The 17519-nt window shown below is 59.8% G+C and overlaps 2 protein-coding genes and 1 long non-coding RNA gene across 6 annotated transcripts in view; 1 reads left to right on the top strand and 2 right to left on the bottom strand.

Annotated features, from left to right (window-relative positions):
• Window positions 1-9983, bottom strand: part of Rorc (RAR related orphan receptor C) — a 23030-nt gene extending 13047 nt beyond the window's left edge. Inside the window, exons 1-3 of one of the 4 annotated variants that reach the window (XM_058571969.1) lie at window positions 9844-9925; window positions 8043-8072; window positions 467-552 (exon numbers count right to left, since the gene is read on the bottom strand). Coding sequence is in view for 3 of the 4 variants with exons in the window: in XM_046421483.2 (XP_046277439.1) it covers window positions 8043-8072; window positions 9844-9883 (70 nt within the window). In the remaining variant the exon portion in view is untranslated. Of the gene's footprint in view, window positions 1-466; window positions 553-8042; window positions 8073-9843 lie in introns of all 4 variants that reach the window. The other 3 variants (XM_046421483.2, XM_046421482.2, XM_046421481.2) reach the window with 3 other exon arrangements.
• Window positions 5468-17519, top strand: LOC124077274 (uncharacterized). The gene is made up of 4 exons (XR_006846574.2): window positions 5468-5597; window positions 8363-8552; window positions 14197-14279; window positions 17245-17519. It is a non-coding gene; the product is annotated as an uncharacterized LOC124077274 (long non-coding RNA).
• Window positions 15235-17251, bottom strand: C2cd4d (C2 calcium dependent domain containing 4D). Its single transcript, XM_046421484.2, has 2 exons — window positions 17053-17251; window positions 15235-16543 (listed from the first exon to the last, which is right to left on the bottom strand). Exon 2 carries the CDS (start codon window positions 16351-16353, stop codon window positions 15328-15330), a length of 1026 nt encoding a protein of 341 aa, XP_046277440.1. The 5' UTR covers window positions 16354-16543; window positions 17053-17251; the 3' UTR covers window positions 15235-15327.

The raw sequence follows: 17519 nt of genomic DNA, 5'->3' as shown, positions 1-17519 counted from the left end.
TCCTCGTTTCCAAGAGGAGAGACAAAAGCCCAGGGACACATGACGGCTCCTTAAATGGTGGCGACTGGATGATCTAGCCTTTTACCTCTCAAACCAGAGCACCTGGGGACTTGGTTAGAAGCCAGTCCTGGGGACTGGGATGTATGTAGCTTGGTGGCACTGCACTTGCCTGAAATGCACGAGGTCCTGGGTTTGATCCCCGGAACCCCACAACAAAACAAAAAGTAGGTTCCTGCTCAGGAGAGCTGACGTGGGGCTCGAGATTCTTCATTTTAATAAGCTCCCAATGGCTCCCCAAGTTTGCTGGTCTGAGTAGCAAGAACTTAGTCCCTCTGCCTGCAGGCTGCTCCTCCCTGAGGGACCAGTAGGGCTGACAATCTCTTCCTAAGCGCTTTCTTTTTTTTTTTTTCTTTCTGGTGCCTGGGACTAAACTCATGGCCTCAGCTATGCTAAGTCCGAGCCCTACCTCTGAGCTACCCTGCAGTTCACCGAGCTCGTTCTTGTGTCTTCCTGACACCCAGGGTACCTTTAGAACGTCATTCTGATGCAGTCCTAGAAAAAGAAAATGAGGGGCTGAGGCTGTGGCTCAGTGGTCGAGCACTTGCCAAGCCTGTGTGAGGTGCTGGGTTTGATACCCAGGAGCACAAAAAATCCAAAGCAAAACACAGTGTAAAAGGGTACGAACCTCCTCTGCTTTGCTCCTGAGATGGGAGGCTCTCCGGAGAGCATCCTCCTAGAGAAGCTCTTACAAGGAGAAATATGGTAGAGGAAAACCTCCTCTGCCCCCAAACTCCTCTAACCTCACCCTCTTGCAGCTGCGAGATTCATTGATAGTGCTCTTTGAATGTATCCAGAGCTTGGCTCTGGGCCCTGTCCAGGTGCCCTGTGCCACAGAGAGGAAGTGGTAGGAGCAGAGGAGGGGCTACAACCCAGGGGGATTTCGCCCCTCAAACTCCGGAACAGCCCTAGGCAGGTGGAGAACAGTTCAGACGGAGGAACCCTGGGGTCCCCATCTCTTCTCAGGCGGAGTCCTGCCGGTCTGAGGCTAGGCCTGTTCCTCCTGGGTTGCAGTCTTACTCCATGCCAGACTTTGCGTATATTTGTAATGATCACGGCGGTCCATGACATAGGTGCAACTCGCACCATCCCTTTTTCACAGATGAGAAAAACCCAGGCCTACCGAGAAAAGGTGGCTCGATTAAGGTTACACAGCCAGAAGGGGCAGATGTGGCATTTGAACTTAGGTGTCTGTCACTCTGGAGCCCTCAACCATCACGCTATAAACCCCACGCACCAAACCCGGATGCACCAAGAACACGGTGGGAGAGGCCATTGGCTTCAGGAGACACCTGTGAGCGAGACTGGGGAGCTAGGTCAGGAATTCAGGGAGGAGACCCCCAGAACCGAAGCTCATGTCCGGTACAAAGACCCAGAGGGACAGTCCCTCTGTCCCAGCTGTCCCTGCATGGTCACAGCCCCTCCTGCCCTGGTTCATTTTTCTCGGACCAACATCAGACAAGTTGTCCATGGCCACAGAGTGGGGACAATCACTGCTCCCGGAGGCTGTGGACTGGGCTTCCCTCTTGGGAGGCTTCTCTTTGCAGAAATGAATGAATGGATGAATGCGTAAGAAATAGGAACGCAGCCCCTTTCTTAGCCCGGGCCCCTTCTCTTCCCACTGAGACCACAGCTCCAGCCAGGGTCCCCTGTGACCCTCACCTGTCACCAGCCTGCCTCCTTCTCAGCTCTCAGTTCCCCCAGCTTCTGCAAAGCTGGAAACCAAGGTGGTGGGCGCCACCGCAGTGGAGCAGGAGAGGGAGGCCCAGGTGGGGCCAGTGCCACCGCGGTACCTGGCTGACACCACCCCACCCAGGCAGGGCCCTCCCCCCACCCCTGAGGAGAATTTTCTGCTAATGTGCCCGATCCTAGAGCTGAGAAAACAGTGAAGCTAAAACTCAGGTGGGCGAGGGAGAGTCTGGGGTTTTGAAATAAGACAGGCAGCCACCTGAAACCCTCTCCTGCTGCCCCCGCCGCCCCCGCAGTCTGGGACAGGAGGAAGGAGGGGAAACAGAAGAATCAAGTGAAAACAACCAGTGGATGGGGGAGGGGATGAATCACCCGAGGAAGCTGAGGAGCCCCCACTCACTGCCAGGGGCCTCCTCGGCCTCCAGGACCCTCGCCTGCCTTCCCAGGGTGCCCTCTGCGGCTCCAGGAAGTCATGGATCCAGAGAGGCTGGCCCTGAGGCCCTGCCCTGTGACTGTCCGTCCTCCCCATGGGCCTCCCCAGCCCTTTGGAGCCTTGGAATTCCCGGGAAGGGGCTGCACTGCGGAGGCTGCATTTCAGAAAGGACTAGCCACTGGGGACGCAGAGAGACCCAGGCTGTCCTCCTTGGGGAGCTCGTAGCATGGGAAAGTCCCTGCTCCCTGTTAGTGTGAGTCAGCAGCAGGGGTGGCCGTGAGCCCCGGTTCTCACTGTGACGGAGGCCAGGCCTGCGCATCCTGCACCTTGGGCTGCAATGGGAGGAAAAAAGAGAGGACGGTGCAGGAGTGATGGAAGGAAGGAGGAAGCCCTTCATAAAGTCCTTGGGTGGCCTGGACCCTCAGGGTGAGATCTGTGACACTGGGGACTGGGAGTTCTTTCCGGCCCATGGCTCCTCATTATCATGACCCCATTGAAGCTGAGCGCAGAGCCAAGGCTGGACGTAACCTCACGCCCCTTGGCCTCTCTTCTCCAGCCCAGGCCCAGTACCAGGGTCTTAAGGCCTCCTTCCACGTTTGCTGTGCCCCTTGAGGTGAGGTGCAGGCCGCCCTTCCCTGTGGCTGGCAGACTCCCTCCAACCTCTGTGCTGTGCCTTGAGCTTCACACTCCAGCTATCTCTGGGCTTCCCGTCTCCACGACCTGTGTTTCCTTCCCACACCTCCTCCCTGATGTCAGGTCTGCCTTGTGTGTTTCTGGGTCCTGTCCTTGGAGCTCAGCCTCTGCGTCTCTATCTCATGGGCTGTTTCTGCTCCTGTGTGTCTGGCCTTTGGTCTTTAGGTGTGTTACAGTCCTGAGCCTGTGCCCCTGACTCGCCCCAGCTGGTGGTGACAGGCACTCACTAGGGTCAGAACATGGGGCTCTGGGATACTCAGAGATGCCTAGGTGAGAAGGACCAGTGGCACGACCTCCAAATTGGAGGAGACCCTCTCCTACCAGCCAGCCTGAGTGGAGCTGTAAGCCAGGCGCGGTGGCACAGGCCTGTCATCCCAGTGGATCCAGAGGCTGAGGCAGGAGGATAGCGAGTTCAAAGTCAGCCTCAGCAAAAGTGAGGCCCTAAGCAACTCAGCGAGACCCTGTCTCCAAATAAAATAGAAAATAGGGCTGGGATGTGGCTCAGTGGTCGAGTGCCCCGGAGTTTAATCCCGGAACCCCCCTACACCCAAAACAAAAGAAAACCTGAGTGGGGCTGTGTGTGTGTGGTGGGGAGTGGATACCATGCAGAGCTGCCCCCGTGTCTCCCTCAGCCACTGCGGGGACTCCTGACCTCCTGCTGGGCTTGAAACACACCCAATCATGGCACCCTACCTAGGGGTGATGGGCTGATTTGGGGCCATTTCTGGGAAGACCAGCTTCCAACCTTTGCTGCCCATGGGGAGGAGCTAGAGGGGGAACAGAAGGGTTTGGAAGGTTTCGGATCTTCTCTCGCAGCTCCCGCCTGATCACGGGAGTAGAGACTTTATCTTGGTGTGGCCTCCTTTGCTTTTTCCTTCTGTGAGAGCTGAGTCTCTCTCATTGCCCCTGGAGACGCCTAACTTGGGGACCAGGTCTCTGTCCCTGATCCTGGGCTCTTAAAACTGCGCACGCCTGTAATCCCAGTGGCTGGGGAGGCTGAGGCAGGAGGATTGTGAGTTCAAAGCCAACTTCAGCAAAAGTGAGGCACCAAGTACTCAGTGAGACCCTGTCTCTAAATAAACTACAAAACAGGGCTGGGGATGTGGCTCAGTGGTCGAGTGCCCCTGAGTTCAATCCTTAGTACCAAAAAAGTAAAAAAAATAAAAACACTGGAAGACTATCCGTAGTTGGTTTTTATTTTGCTTTTAAATTTGACTACCTTGTTTTGTAGCAAGAGACCAGGGCCCACTAACTTGCCCAAGGTCACATGGCTAGGTAGTAATAGAGGTGGCACCAGACCCTGGTCATTAGACGCTCAGTCCCTGGGTCTTTCCGGGGCCCAATATGGCCTTCCTTCTGTGGCTTGTGGGAAGGTCCAGGGTCAGAGCTGGGGCTGCCTCAGGCCTCAGGCCACAGGAACACAGGTTTGCCTGTTCCTCCTTCACCCAGGGCTCTGAGAGGTTCTCTGGCTGCCCTGACGAGATCTGCCACCCTGGCTCAGCTGGCAGACACAGGGCCTCCGGACATCTGCCCACCAGCTGTGGGCTCAGGGCTCCAAGCCAGGAAGGGAGTGAAGCCGAGCGCTCTCTGCTCCCATCTCCACTACCCTCATCCCCATCAAATGGACCTGCAGGAACTCACACTCACACACACACACACACACACACACACACACCCACACTGCCTGGATCACACTTGGTCCTCATGTCCCTGGGGGGCAGGAAGTGTGATGACCCTGGGGCCCAGACGCTGGGACTCTGACCCCCACTCCTGCAGCCTTCGTTTACTCTTGCTGTCCTGTTTCGGGCCTCAGCTGCTCCTCCGGCCTCCTTGTAGGCCCCACTCACCAAAAGCTCGGAGGCACAGGGGGAAACAGGAGCCAGGTGCGCACCCGCTGGGTCACCCGCGAGTTCCTTCAGGGCCCTGGGAGTCACCAGCCTCCGTGGGCTCCCAGCTGTGTGCTCTGAGGTTCAGCACCGCCTCTCGCGGGGGCTCAGCCTCTCTTTGAGCCTGGAGACCTCAGACACTTTCCAAACCTCTTGACGGGGGAGCTCCTCACCCGTCCTTTAGCGGTGGGTGAGGGAGCTGCCTGGGGAGTGGGACTCCCTACCTACTCCACCCACCTCCCTGGCTCTTGGCCTTGACCAGGACACACCCAGCCAGGGAGGCATCCTCAGCTTGTCCCCCAAACCGCCTCCTTCCCAGAGGCTCCCAGCCCCGTCCACTTACTTCTCATGACTGAGCCTTGGCCTTGCCGCCTCGGCACCCTGTCCTGGGCAGGGCTGGTCCAGGCTGGGGCGCAGCTGGCAGCGGAGGTGGTGGGGCCTTCAGTGCCTCAGGCTGCGGCTCTGCACCTAGCTCTCCCCCAAGGCTTCTGGGCAGGGGGTTTAAACTCTGCACCACACAGGTGGCCAAGTGACAACCCCCCACCCCGCTCCCCCCAGGGGTGCAGTGGGTAGGATGACAGGCGCCCCACGTGGCCAATCTGGGCTTGGGGCAGGGTGTGAGGGGCGGGGCAGCCAATCATAGGGGGCGTTGGAAAATTCCAAAACCACATGCGACAGCCACACGCAGTCAAAGCTGTTTCCACTCGCCAGGGTAGCTCTGGCTGGGGAGCCAGGGCGGAGCTCGAGAACACGGGGCCAGGCTCCCACTCCCCTCTCCCTGAGGACCCCGAGCCTGACCCTTTTTGCCAGGGGACACCAGGGACAGGGATGTTCCAGAGGTAAGTCACAGGATGTGTGCCCGGGTTGGTGGCAGGTGCCACCTGAGACCCTGTAGACTGCCAACAGCTGCGCCCAGTGTAGTGTGGTTGGGGAGACTGTCTCCCCAACTCCCTGCCACACCCACACTCCTCCTACAGGTGTGATGTACACCCGGGGCTAGGGAAACACGGAACTAATGGGAGCATCAGGCAAATGCCCTGGTCTGCAAGGAGGGGTTAGTCCACTAGAAATTTCCTGAAGAGCTTAATTACTAAAATTGAAATGCAGATCATCATCACCATCATCACCATCATCACCATCATCACCATCATCATCCACCTCTCAGTAATAGTGCTTACTGCGTGCCAGAAATGGCCTTAAATGTTTTACGTGGATTATCTAATCCTCACAAAATACTTATTTAAAAAAATAATAGATTTTTTTGACCTTTATAATTTATTTAATTATTTTATGTGGTGCTGAGGATGGAACCCAGTGCCTCACACGTGCTAGGCAAGCGCTCTACCACTGAGCCACTACCCCAGGCCCCTCACAAAACGCGTTATGAGGTAGCTACCATTATCTCCTTTTCAAAGATGAGGAAAGTGAGACACAGAGGATTTAAGTAACTTGCTCAAGGTCACCCAGCAAGTAAGGGGTAAAGTCAGAATTCAAGCCCAGGCAGATTGGCTCCAGATCACACTGGAGGGAAGGTTTGCTTTTGAGGGTGTTTCAAGCCTGGGAGGTCTCTTACCATGTGAGCTTCTCTGTAGATTTTCTTTGTCTGGGGGTCCTACTAACTGGCCAAACAATCTCAGTGACCCTCTTAGCCTCCTATCTGCTTTGTGGGGTACCTTAGCCTTGGAAGGTCCTTCCTCAGGGTCCCTCTTGGTCTGGGGTCCCCCATGGGTTCCTCATCTTGGGTCCCCTTCTTGGGATTGTTTCAATTTAGAGGGTCGTTTCCCGGCTCCTTGACCTGGGGCGGGCCTTCACATCTCCTGAATTCACTGGGCCAAACTCCTGGATCGCTCTGATCTCAGCCAGGTAAAGTCTTTCTCTGCTGGCCTTCCTGGGGGTTCAGGAGCTGGGCAGTCGGCTGGGGGAAGGACTGTCAGCCTGCAGTCCTGAGGACACTCACGGTGGGGTTCTGGGTAGCTGTAAAAGGCCGGGGGACCAGGGACAGGCTAGGAGGTATGGACCCCGCTGAGGGTTCTGAGGTAAGGGATCAAGGATAGGAACGGGGTTGGGGTCTCCCAGTTCCTGCTGCTCCAAAAAGTCCCCCTACTCCCCCCCACCCCCATGTGGTCCCTGGCCCCCTTCCCCCAGCTCGCCCGCGTCACTCTCTGACCCGCTTTTCTCCCAGGGCCCTGCTCAGCATTTCCGTGGGGCCCTGTGGCTAGCGGCAGGCAAGCACCGATCAGGATTGTGCTGAGAAAGCAAACCCCCCCCCCCCACTTGGGAGGATGTCGCATGCTGGAGGGTCCCCAGCCCTGGTCCCCCAGCCTCAGAGAGCAGGGTGACGCTTTGCCTTCTGAGAGGTTTCTGCTCAGCACTGAGAGGCTCTGGGGATGGCAGGGAGCGCTCAGGGGCAGCAGGCGATCGAGTGAGGGCCGTGCAGAAGCGGAAGTGGCCTCTTCTACCTCCAGACTCCTCGGTTCCAGGCTCGTGCCTATGGAGTGTTTTTCCAAAGTACCCTCAGCCTCTTGAGGGCATACTGGGCATCTGCTTTGGGACTGAGGTGGAGTGGGTACACTTTCTGGGGGACTAGCCTCTTGCACAAACAAGGAGAGTAGATCTGATGTGCTGAGAGGTCCCCAGAGAGGATGCTCACTTGCTAATGTCCGTTGGGAAGTCCTTCCTGAGCACTAGCCTCCTCCTCACATGCTGTATTCTCAGTCTTTCAGGCCCTGGGGGGAACAGAGTGTCCCTGTCCGTTCTATTTCCTACAGAGACGCAGGCTCTCGGGCTCTCAGTCCTGCACAGCCTGGCTCCAGGCTTGTTCACACCCCAGGATGTGTTAACCACAGAGATGAACACCAAACCCGGCCTGCTGCCGCAAAGCCTGGAGCAGGCCCTGGGGCCTCCGCTGTGGCAGTTTCTGAGGCCACCCCTGCCCCCCGCCTCTCCATTTCAGCCCTTTCCTGGGCCAGCACTGGAGCCTGTCCCCTGCTCTGTCTGGCATCTCTGCTCTGCTCTGCTGATGGTCCCCTTCCCTTGTGCTACTCGGCTTCTTCCTTACTTACCTCCTCCCGTTGCCCTGCCCCTGGATCTCTCCCTCCCACCCCCCCCCACCCCCACCCCCCCACCCCCGCTCCACTTCTCTCTAGGCCTGGGCCATCTTTGCCCGGCTCCTCCACCTCCACCCAACCGCTGTGCCCACCTCTTATGCAAACCTCCTAGGACCCTTGCTGAGTCCTGTCAGGCCACACCCCAGCACCAGATCTTGTCCCCAAGTCCCTACTCACAAGTATGGGTCTTCTTTGCAGCCAGTAGCTCTGTGAAGAGAAGACAGGGATCCCGGTCAGAGACCGAAGTTCCCGGGACCCCCCAACTCAGAGGGTCCCACCTCCGCCTGCCCAGCAGAGCCTGGCACCTGAGCAGCGGCGCCAGCCCCGCAGTGCCCTCTCGGCTTCCTTCTCTGTCCTTTAGCCACAGCAGCCCTCTCCGGTTCCTCAGAGAGCCTCCAGGACTTCTCTGGCTGCTCCTCCTGCCTGGACTGTCTCCATGACCCCAACCCAGCCAACCTTCCTCATCCCTTGGGTCTCAGGTTATGTCTCTTTCTCAGAGAAGCCGCCATGACATCCCCCTGCCCTGGTCCCCCCCCGCACTCAGCATCTTGCCTCTGACTGCCCGGCCCCCGCTGCATCACCTAACTGCCATAAATGTGCATGACCTGTGCTACGAAGTCCCAGCGTTCCCAGGACCCTGCATAGCACCTGGCACGTTGGAGGGGCACAGGAAACAGCCCAACCACGGTGAGTCTCTGTGGGAAGGAAATCCCTCGGTGGGTTATCCGGGCCTGAAAGTGCCAGGGGGTCCCAGAGACGTGGGGCTGGGGGCGGGGCAGAGGGGATGTGGGGGCCATCTGTAAATGCAGACCCTTCCCTGGCTGCCCTGGCCCACTGGCCGGCAGAGGGAGGAATCCTTGTGCTGCTGCTGCTGCTGCTGCTGCTCTGATCTGAGTAGAGACCAGGCAGAAGGGGGCAAGGTGGGTGGTGGGGGTTGGCAAGGATGCAGGGACCCCCAGATCCCTGGGGAGCTGCTGGGTGGAGTCTTGGCTGGAGTGTGGTTGGTGGGGTCACTCTGCTGTCCAAGCCGGACACAACACCCCTCCCCAGTCAGTATCTTGCCCACCCCTCCCGCTGCCCCTCTGCCCAGGAGAGGCCGTCCATAGGTCGGCCTCCCGCACCTGGTGCCAGGGCTCTGCGGGGATGGAGGGAAGACCTGCTCCAGCGGCCACGCCCCCAGTGCTGCTGGGCTCCACCCAATTCCCTCACTGACGTGGCACCCGTCCTCCTCCAGCCTCACCCCGGTGTGGGTGCTCCCTGCTTGCCCGGGCAGCCAGCTGGTCTTCCTCCACCAGGTGGCCTTGGAGCTGGGCAGCTCTGGCCCTCAGCTTCCCCTGGGTCCTCACAGCCAGCCCAGCCGTGTCCAGGAGGTCCTGCTCCCAGGGGTGCCTGACCTAGTCCACCGGCGGGCCAAGGCCTACCCGGCTCTCAGCGTCCCCTTCCCCTGGCCCTGGGACGCACGTTCCGTGCAGGAATGAAACCTCACACTCCCAGGCCGGCAGGGAGGAAAGTGCCAGGCTCCTGGGCAGGGGCAGCTGACAGGGTGTGGCGGCCACCCTCCCCTCCCCCGCCACTCCTCAAAGGCAGGACAGGTCCTCCACTGCCCAGTGAACGAGGTGAGGTGGAGTGGCCGGCCTCCCGCTCGCTGCCCAGGGGCCGTGTCCGCTCCACCTGCTGGGAGGACCAGCGGGTTCTGACCCTTCACTTGGGCCAGCTTCCTGACCTGCTCTCCCTCCTCCCCCACCCGACCTGTCTCTTCTCCACTCTCCCATTCTCCCCCCTTGGTGGGGGCTCCCCTGTTCCTGTGTCTCCTCTCTTGTCCCCACAGCCCTCCCATGTCAACTTGGCCTGCCTGGCCCCTGCTCTCCCTGCCAGCCCATCTGCGCCCTCTTCCCTCCCCACTCCCTTCCCACCTCTGCCTTCCTCTGAGCCTCCTGGCAGGCCCTTCCACCTGCCTGCACGGCCACAGGCCTCTTACCCCGGGAGGCTCGGTGGTGTCTCTGTGGGGCCCTGTCCATGGGGCAGCTCCCTGGGTGCCGTCCTGGCTGCCCTGGCTGCCCAGGAGGGCAGGGAGCAGGGCCCAGGGGAGGGAGGAGGAGGAGGGAGGGACACCTGGCCGTCAGCAGGCAGGGGAGAGGAGTGGCTGGCAGAGCGTCCTGGCACCAGGAGGGGACATGGGAGAGATGAGTGGGCCAGAGTGTGGAGCCTCGAGGGGAAACAGAATCAGCCAAAGGAGAGGAAGGAGTGTTTATTTGTCACCTACTGTGTACTAGGCCCCTTGCCAGATCCTGAGTGTGAATCACGACCTGCCTTGTGGGAGTCCTCGCGACACCCACCACAGGGAAGCGTGATTATTCCAGATTCGCTAATGAACCGAGGGATGCTCCCGTAAGGACTTGCCCGAGACCTGCACAAAGACAATAAATGGTGGAGCTAGGATTTGAACCCAGGTCCTTGTGACTTCAGCATCTGTGGTTTCCACCAGAGCAGGGGAGAGAGGGAGGGGAGGATAGTGAGGGAGGGGCGTGTTGGGTCCTGTTTCCCCCAGGGCTCTTGGTTCCTTGAAGACAAGGCCTTCTTTGCCCCGCTGTCTTTCCCTGGACCTCCTGGTCTCTGCAGGGCTCCGCAGGCTCCGGGTCTGGGCAGGACGTGGGCAGGGGAAGGGGTGGGGGAGCGTGGAGCAGGGGTGCAATAGGGGAGCAGAGGAGAGCAGAGATGTCACCCCCAGCCCAGCCTGTGCACACCGAGGCCGCACTGGAGTCCGGGGATGGTCAAGGCACCTGGCCTCTGTGGATCTCAGACGCCGGGTTCTCCTGCCCTGCCTCGGCCCAGAGTTTGATTAGCTGGGCCTGGCTCTCCTGGTTACCCAAGAGGCGGCTGGCGGGGGGCCAGGCTGCAGCAGGAGGCTCCCTGGCACCTCCTCTTGCTCTCTCTCCCAGCTGGTAAACAGCAGAGCAGGGGCCAGGCACGCCACCGCCTCGTGACTCGCCCACTCCCCCCAACCTGTGCACGTGGCACCTGGCATGGAGAGGGCAGGCAGCTGTCCCTTCCCTCTTCTGTCCTCCCATCTCACCATCCCTCACTCCTGCCCCACCCTGGAGCTTCACACTCTGCCACCATCAGCACCTCTGTCCCGGGTAGCTCCCAGAGTCTCCCCTAGGCTGCAGCTTGAGGGACAAAGGTTAGAAGAGGAGAAGGACTTTCCAGCTCCTAGGGTGATTGACAAGGGGGTAGAGATGGAGGAAGCTTTTGAGGCCCTTCTTGTACTGAGAGTCTGAAGGGATGTCAGGCTCCGATTTTCCCCAGGTCTTTTTGGTGAAACTCGGGCCCACATACATTTCTCTGCCTACAACATGAGGTCCGTCGGTTGCTTTGGGGCCTCTACTCCCTGGGCAGCTTGGGAATAAGAGGCCAAGTGCAGTCCCACCCAGCACCCTCTGACTGACAAGCCGGGCTGGCAAGAGGCAGGGGAATGGATACAGAGGAGGGAGAGAGGCGTCTGTCCTTTTCTTCTCCCCTTCCCTTGAGCTCCGAGGGCCTCCTCCCTCCCCTCCATCTCTTCCCCTCCTGCGGTCTATCTTCCTCTGTGACTCTGGGTCTCCCAGGCCCCTTCCTGACTACACTCTCCCCCACATCGGAGGCCTGGAGTGGAGGTCCTGCAGAATGCCTGCAGATGGGCATCCCCAGGTACCGGCCCAGTTACTGCAGGTGTGGTCCTGCCATTTCCCCTGTCATGTGGGGTGGGGAGGAAGTGACTGGGGGTTGGGAAAGGCAGGGTCCTCACCTGTAGGCCTCCAGAGTCACAGACTTCCTAAGCCTCCTCCTGACCTGCCCCTCCCTGCCCTGAGGACGAATGGCTCGGGTTCTTTCTGCCCAGCGTTAGAAGGCCGCTGGGTTCTTTTGGGAGGTTCTTTTGGGAAGTCCCGTCTTGTTTCATCTTCTCCCTTGGCTTCAATCTCGGCTTTTTCCTTGGGAGGAATCAGTCCCTTCAGAGCAGGGCAGTGTACCTCCTCCTGGAGGCATGCTTACATTCCTACCCTAGGAAAAGACTGATAGGGATCAGAGAACCACTTCACCCCCCACGTGCCCAGACCCCTTATCAAACCCGGGAATCTCAAAGCAGGGGGCAAACAGCCTGCAGGGGCGGAGGTGGCGGTGGTGGCTTGGAACTGGGGAGCAGTCACCAGCTTCTCCTTCCCTTCCTCCCCACCCCCTTAACCACAGAAACCACTTAAAGCTCAGCCCCAGCCGGCCCTTGCCTGGAGGCCTGGGGGGTAAAGGTGGAAAATACGTGGGGCTCAGGGCCCTCTTCAGGGATTAGGGACCACATCTCCTGGGTGCTAGGAGCTCCATGCCTGGGAAGACCTCCACCCACCCAAGTGAGTTAGGAAGGGGGGCTGTGTGTCAATCATTAAAAAAAATAAAGGACTCTGGCAGGCTCTATAAACATCTATGTCTCCAGATCTCTGGCCTCCAGCCCTCCCCATCCTGTCACAAAGGCCACTGTGGGTGGAGGGAACAGTGGGAGTTTGACCCTAGCTTCTGGCCTTGAACTGTTCCCGGTGACCCTGCCTGTACCTCTCATCCAGTCTTTAACACGGAGAGTCACAGGGCTTGGAGGGTCGAGAAGCGGGAGCTCTGATTTTTGGAGCAGAAAGGCTAGGAAGAATGTGGTCTGCCCTGTATTTGCTGTGAGCCCTGAGGCAAACCAGGTCCTCAGTAAAAGGGGCAATGACAACCGTCCTGACCCATGTTGGTGCCAGGGCTTCCGAGCATGGGAGTCTGCTCACAGGCTCTTAGGGTGTATTTGCCCCCAGAGCATGTTTCTTCATCCTGAAGTCTTGCTACCTGGAGGCTCCTCCGGGGACTTTGTGGCCCCCGTCATAGGAGCACTGTGACGACTGAGCAAACTTCTGAGAAGACCCTCCATCTCAGAGCCTCCCCTAGCCTCCAGGGTGGGGTCGGGGTTGGGGGGTTGGTTAGAGTCACAGTCAGAAAACTTCCCTGCGGCCGGCCGAGGCTGACCCCAGGCGAGTTTACTTAAACTCTCTCATCTATTTCCTACTTTGTAAAGTGGAGATAATAATACCTACCTTCCTGAGTGGTGGTGGTGACTGGTACAAGAACATGCACTAGTGCCAGGTAAAGTTCAGGGCCTGGCACAAAGTGTTGAGGTTAAAAGAAGTGTCTTGCGTTTTCTCGCTCCTTGTCTCTATTCCTACAATCTTCTTTCCCTCTCTTTACCTGACCCTCTCTTTTCTATTCCCTTTCCTGCTTTGTTTTTCTCTATATCACCAAGTGACATACATGTCTGATTGTCTGATCTCTCGTCTGTTTGGATCACTACTAGATCCAATGCCTGGATCCCCATAGACACTCCCTAAGTATTGAAGAAATGCCTGAATGAAGGCTTTATGGGACCTCTGAGTTTCTGCTTGCGTTCCTTCATCTCATTCTCTCTTTTCCCCCAGTACTGAGGATTAAGCCTGGAGCACTCTTTCACTGAGCTACAATTCCCAGACCTTTTCATTCTATTTTGGGGCAGGGTCTCACTAAGTTGCCAGGACTGGCCTTAAACGTGGGATCCTCCTTCCTCAGCCTTCCATGTCACTGGGATCATAAGTGTGCCTCATCACTTCTGGTTCTTTCCAGATACTCAGGAAGGGTTGTAATGGAAGGGTTTGAAGAATCGACACAATACAGCAGTAGGGATAGAGCTAGACCAGCAGGTGGGCTTCTCAGAGGTCACATGCCAAGCATGTGCAAGCTGCCGAGAGCTACCATCCTGGGGAAGGATGATCCTGTGGGGAGCGACCTGGTGGGGAGGTGGAAACCCACAGTTGAGGTGAGGTAATTGGCAGCCCAGACTCTGGAGCAGACTCTCTAGGTCCAAGTGCTAGATTTCCTGTTGACTAGCTCCGTCAGGCCCAAGGTCACATTGGATAACAGCAGTGCTTGCATCCTCATGGGGTTGCTGGGAGGGACACACGACTGGGACAAGTTGGTGTGAGACGGCTGTAGCTGTAGCCTCCTGATTGCTTGGTCAATGCTACCCCCTGGTGGACATACCTGGAGCAAGGTTTCCTGGGCCCAGGGCGACGTGGTGGGAACCTAATCAGGGGAGGTGAAGGGACCGGGCGCCTTTGGAAGGGAGAGGTATGTTTCCTGATGTTAGAACTGCATGTGCTGAGGTGCCCAGGTGCTGTCTGGACCCAGCAGGCTTAACCCTGGGCACAGCTGGCACCTTGGGAAGTGGGAAAGGGCCCACGTGGGAGGGAGCCAGAGCTGGAATGACCTAGGGCCTCCTTTCTTTCCTTCTCCCTCCTCCAAGCTTGACCTGAGCCAAGAGGAACCAGTTCCTGGGAAGGTGGAGGTGGAGAGAAGAAGGTCACTGTTGACGTCAGGGACATTCAGGTAGGAGGCAAACACAATCTGACCTACATTTATTAATTCATTTTCTATCCCTCCTCCTCCTGGCTGGGGTAGCCTGTTCTGGCATCCCCGAGAACAGTGCTCACACTCTGGCCACACCCTTCCTCCCCAGATCTCCACCCAGGGACCTTCTTTCTCAGTCATTGGGTATCCAAGTGCTGCCCTGTTTCTTGACTCTAGCCTGGCCCACCCCCGACCCCCAACCAGAGCAGCACAGGTATAGAAGGGGTAGGCAGGAGGGAGGCAGGAAGGTTAAGGGGTACTGTGTGTTAGTCTGACATCCCCTGACACACTCCCAAATTTCATTTGTCTTCAGGAAAGATGTGAGTTTAAGGAGTAGGTAGGACCAGGTGTGGTAACTCACACCTGTAATCCCAGCAGCTCAGGAGGCTGAGGCAGGAGGATTGTGGGTTCAAAGCCAGCCTCAGCAACTTAGCGAGGCCCTAACCAACTCAGACCCTGCCTCAAAATAAAATATAAAGGCTGAGGATGTGGCTCAGTGGTTAAGCACCCCTGGGTTCAGTACCCGGTACAAAAAAGGAGGGGTAGGGCGGGCAGGGCTGATTTCCCCTGTGCAGCCCCAAGGAAGTGTGAGGGGAAGGTGGTTTGTGTTGGCTTCTGTCACAGAGCTCTTGCAGAGTGACTGTGATTAAAGGGTTCCTAGAAGGTGTGGGTGTCTCACGGGACAGGGACTCTAGCTCCTGCCCAGACCAGGCTTCCGGAAGCAGCTCTGCTGGAGAATGCTGCCCGGGGTCTCTGCGTCTGAGCAGCATTCCCGACGTGGGGTTACTCTGAAGTCCTCTGAGTTGGAGAACCACGGTTGGGCCTTCTGCTCCAACTCACCCAAACTGGATGAGCTTCTGGTCCTGGGTGTGGTCTGGTCAAGGAAGAGGGTAGATCGCAACCCCAGAGCGCAGGATGCCCATAAGGGGAGTGATAGAGACAATCGGGCATTTTATTAGTAAAAATAAATACGTGCTAAGTATCTGGAAAGAAAGGAGACGGCGGACCCCGCGGGAAACCCGAGAGTCTACAGGCTGAGGTGGGCGGGCACCAGAGAAGACCCAGGGCCGAGCCCCCCACCCAAGGGCGGCAGCAGGGCGATAAGGGGCGTCTCGCACTCGCCCAGCAGCACGTCCCGGCGCAGCCCCGCGCCTCGGTCCAGCACTTTGGCCCGCAGGCTGCGGGCGGCCAGGTCTGGCGGGCCGAGCCCGTCGAAGAAGAAGTCCTCGTTGAAGATGGGGTTGGCGCTGCATCTGACCACGCGGCTCCGCTGGGCGCGCGGCCGCACGCGGGGCTGCAGCCGGAGCACCACGCAGCAGCCGCCGCCGCCGCTGCCCGGGCCGGCCCGGGGCCGGGGGAGGGCCTCCGCGCTGACGAGGCGCAGCCGCAGCCGCCCGGGCCCGGCCTGGTACTCGGCCGAGAGCCGGAGCTGCCCGCCGCGGGGCCCGAGGCGCAGCACGCTGTCCTTGGTGGGCCGCAGCTGGCAGCAGAGGACGTCCAGGTGGAAGAGCGGCGGCGCGGGCGGGCTGCGCTCCGACGGGGCGGCCTCCTCCCGGGGCAGCGAGTGCGGCCGGCGCCGGCCGGGCCCCGGCCGCGGGGAGCCGAAGGGCGACGAGTCGGGCGACGAGGCCGTGTCGCTGTCGGGGGCCCGGCAGAGGCGCAGGTCCGGGGCCGAGACGTACAGGCGGGACTGCGCCGGGGACAGCCCCGCGGCCAGGCCGGGCGGCGAGAGGAAGAGGGACTCGCGCCGGCGCGTGTGCGGGCTCTCGGGCAGGAAGGCCCAGCCCTCGCGGCCGGCCAGGTGCGGCAGCGAGCAGGCCGCGGGCAGGCTGCGGGCGCCCACGCGGGGCCCGGCCCGGGGCCGCGCGCCGCCGGGGTCCCGGAGCCGCGGCGGGATGAAGAACTGCGGGATGCGGTCGGGGGTGAGGACGTTGGGGAAGGCGCACGGGGCTGGGCCCGGGGCCCGGCGCGCGGGGAGCAGGCTGCGGGGCGCCCTCGGCGCGGCGGGCTCGGCGGCCCCCAGCCTGCAGCCGGCTTTCTCCAGGAGCCACATGAGCGGGTCGGGGGCCGGAGGCTCGGGTTCCGCAGGACCGAGGGGCGCGAATCCAGCGTCGCCGTTGGGAGGGCCGGACGGCGAAGCTGGGCCGCGAGAGGAGAGGACCAGGGGCGGGTGATGCTGAGAGCGAACCACCTGGCCGTCTGCGGCGGCGCCCGGGTCCCCAGACTCCTGGGGTGCACGGTCCCTGTTTGAGCGGGGAGGGGAGAAGAGCTAGCGAAGTCTGGGGAAGCTGGGGAGGACGGGAGCACGGGGCCAGTCGGTTTGTAGGTGCAGACTCGCCGTGGCTACAGGTGGCCACCCCCTCGCAGAGGCCCCACACACCCACTAGGACCCAGAGGTACTATTGGGGGCAGATCTGTGGTCACAACCAGTCCAGATCCCGAATCCGCTCACACACGGGTAAAAGAAAGCCGCGGCTCTGGGTGGGCCCACTGCCCTCTTCCCCGCCTTTCTTAAGACCTGGGCTCAAAAAAAAAAAAAAAAAAAAAAAAAAAAGATCTGGGCTCTTCGCCTAGTTCTGATCTGGTTCCCCTGGAGCCTTCCGGTCGCGGGGCGAGCGGCTGGGGACCAGGCGTCCTTCTGCCCTCAGCCCCACCTGCCTCCTTTGGCTCCTCCCTCAAGTAGCTCTCCCCTTGTCCGGTGGCTGCTGGCCACCAGGGGAATCACTTCTGCTCCTGGCAGCCGGGTACACACCTGTCTGCTGGCCTGAGGACTCCAGGGCCGGTCCACGGAGACGCACCGCTTGGGGGGCGCAGAACCTCACCCCCACCCCTTTATCTCTGACGACCTGCTCCCCAGGATCCAAGTCCTACCGCATCCCGTGTCCGCCGGGCGGCCGGCCTGGCCGTTGGGTCGCCCCTCCCACTCTCCACTCTCCCTCCCTAGGTAACCGCCAAGCACAAAGAGACCATTGAGCGGGCTCGGGAAGGACCTCCAGCTGCCCGCTCACCGTACCCTGCACCGTGTCACCGGAGCTTGCCGGGGAATCAAGCCTAGGACCCGCTCGGTGGTGCGCCCGGAGCGCAGGCCTTACCTGTGGGCGGCCGCTGAGTCCTGGCCTCTGGCTTCTGGCCTGGAGGCGTGCAGAGCCGCTGGGGAGCAGCTTCCTCTGAAACCTGCTCCCCCAACCCAGTCCTTCTGGGAGGAGCTGGCAGGGGCCA

Source organism: Marmota monax, unplaced genomic scaffold (genome assembly GCF_021218885.2).
Source record: "Marmota monax isolate L192 unplaced genomic scaffold, Marmota_monax_Labrador192_F-V1.1 WCK01_AAM20220418_F8-fsc00108, whole genome shotgun sequence".
NCBI classification, from domain to species: Eukaryota; Metazoa; Chordata; class Mammalia; order Rodentia; family Sciuridae; genus Marmota; species Marmota monax.
The sequence above is the reverse complement of the archived record's forward strand: the minus strand, read 5'-3'. Positions and strand labels throughout refer to the sequence as shown.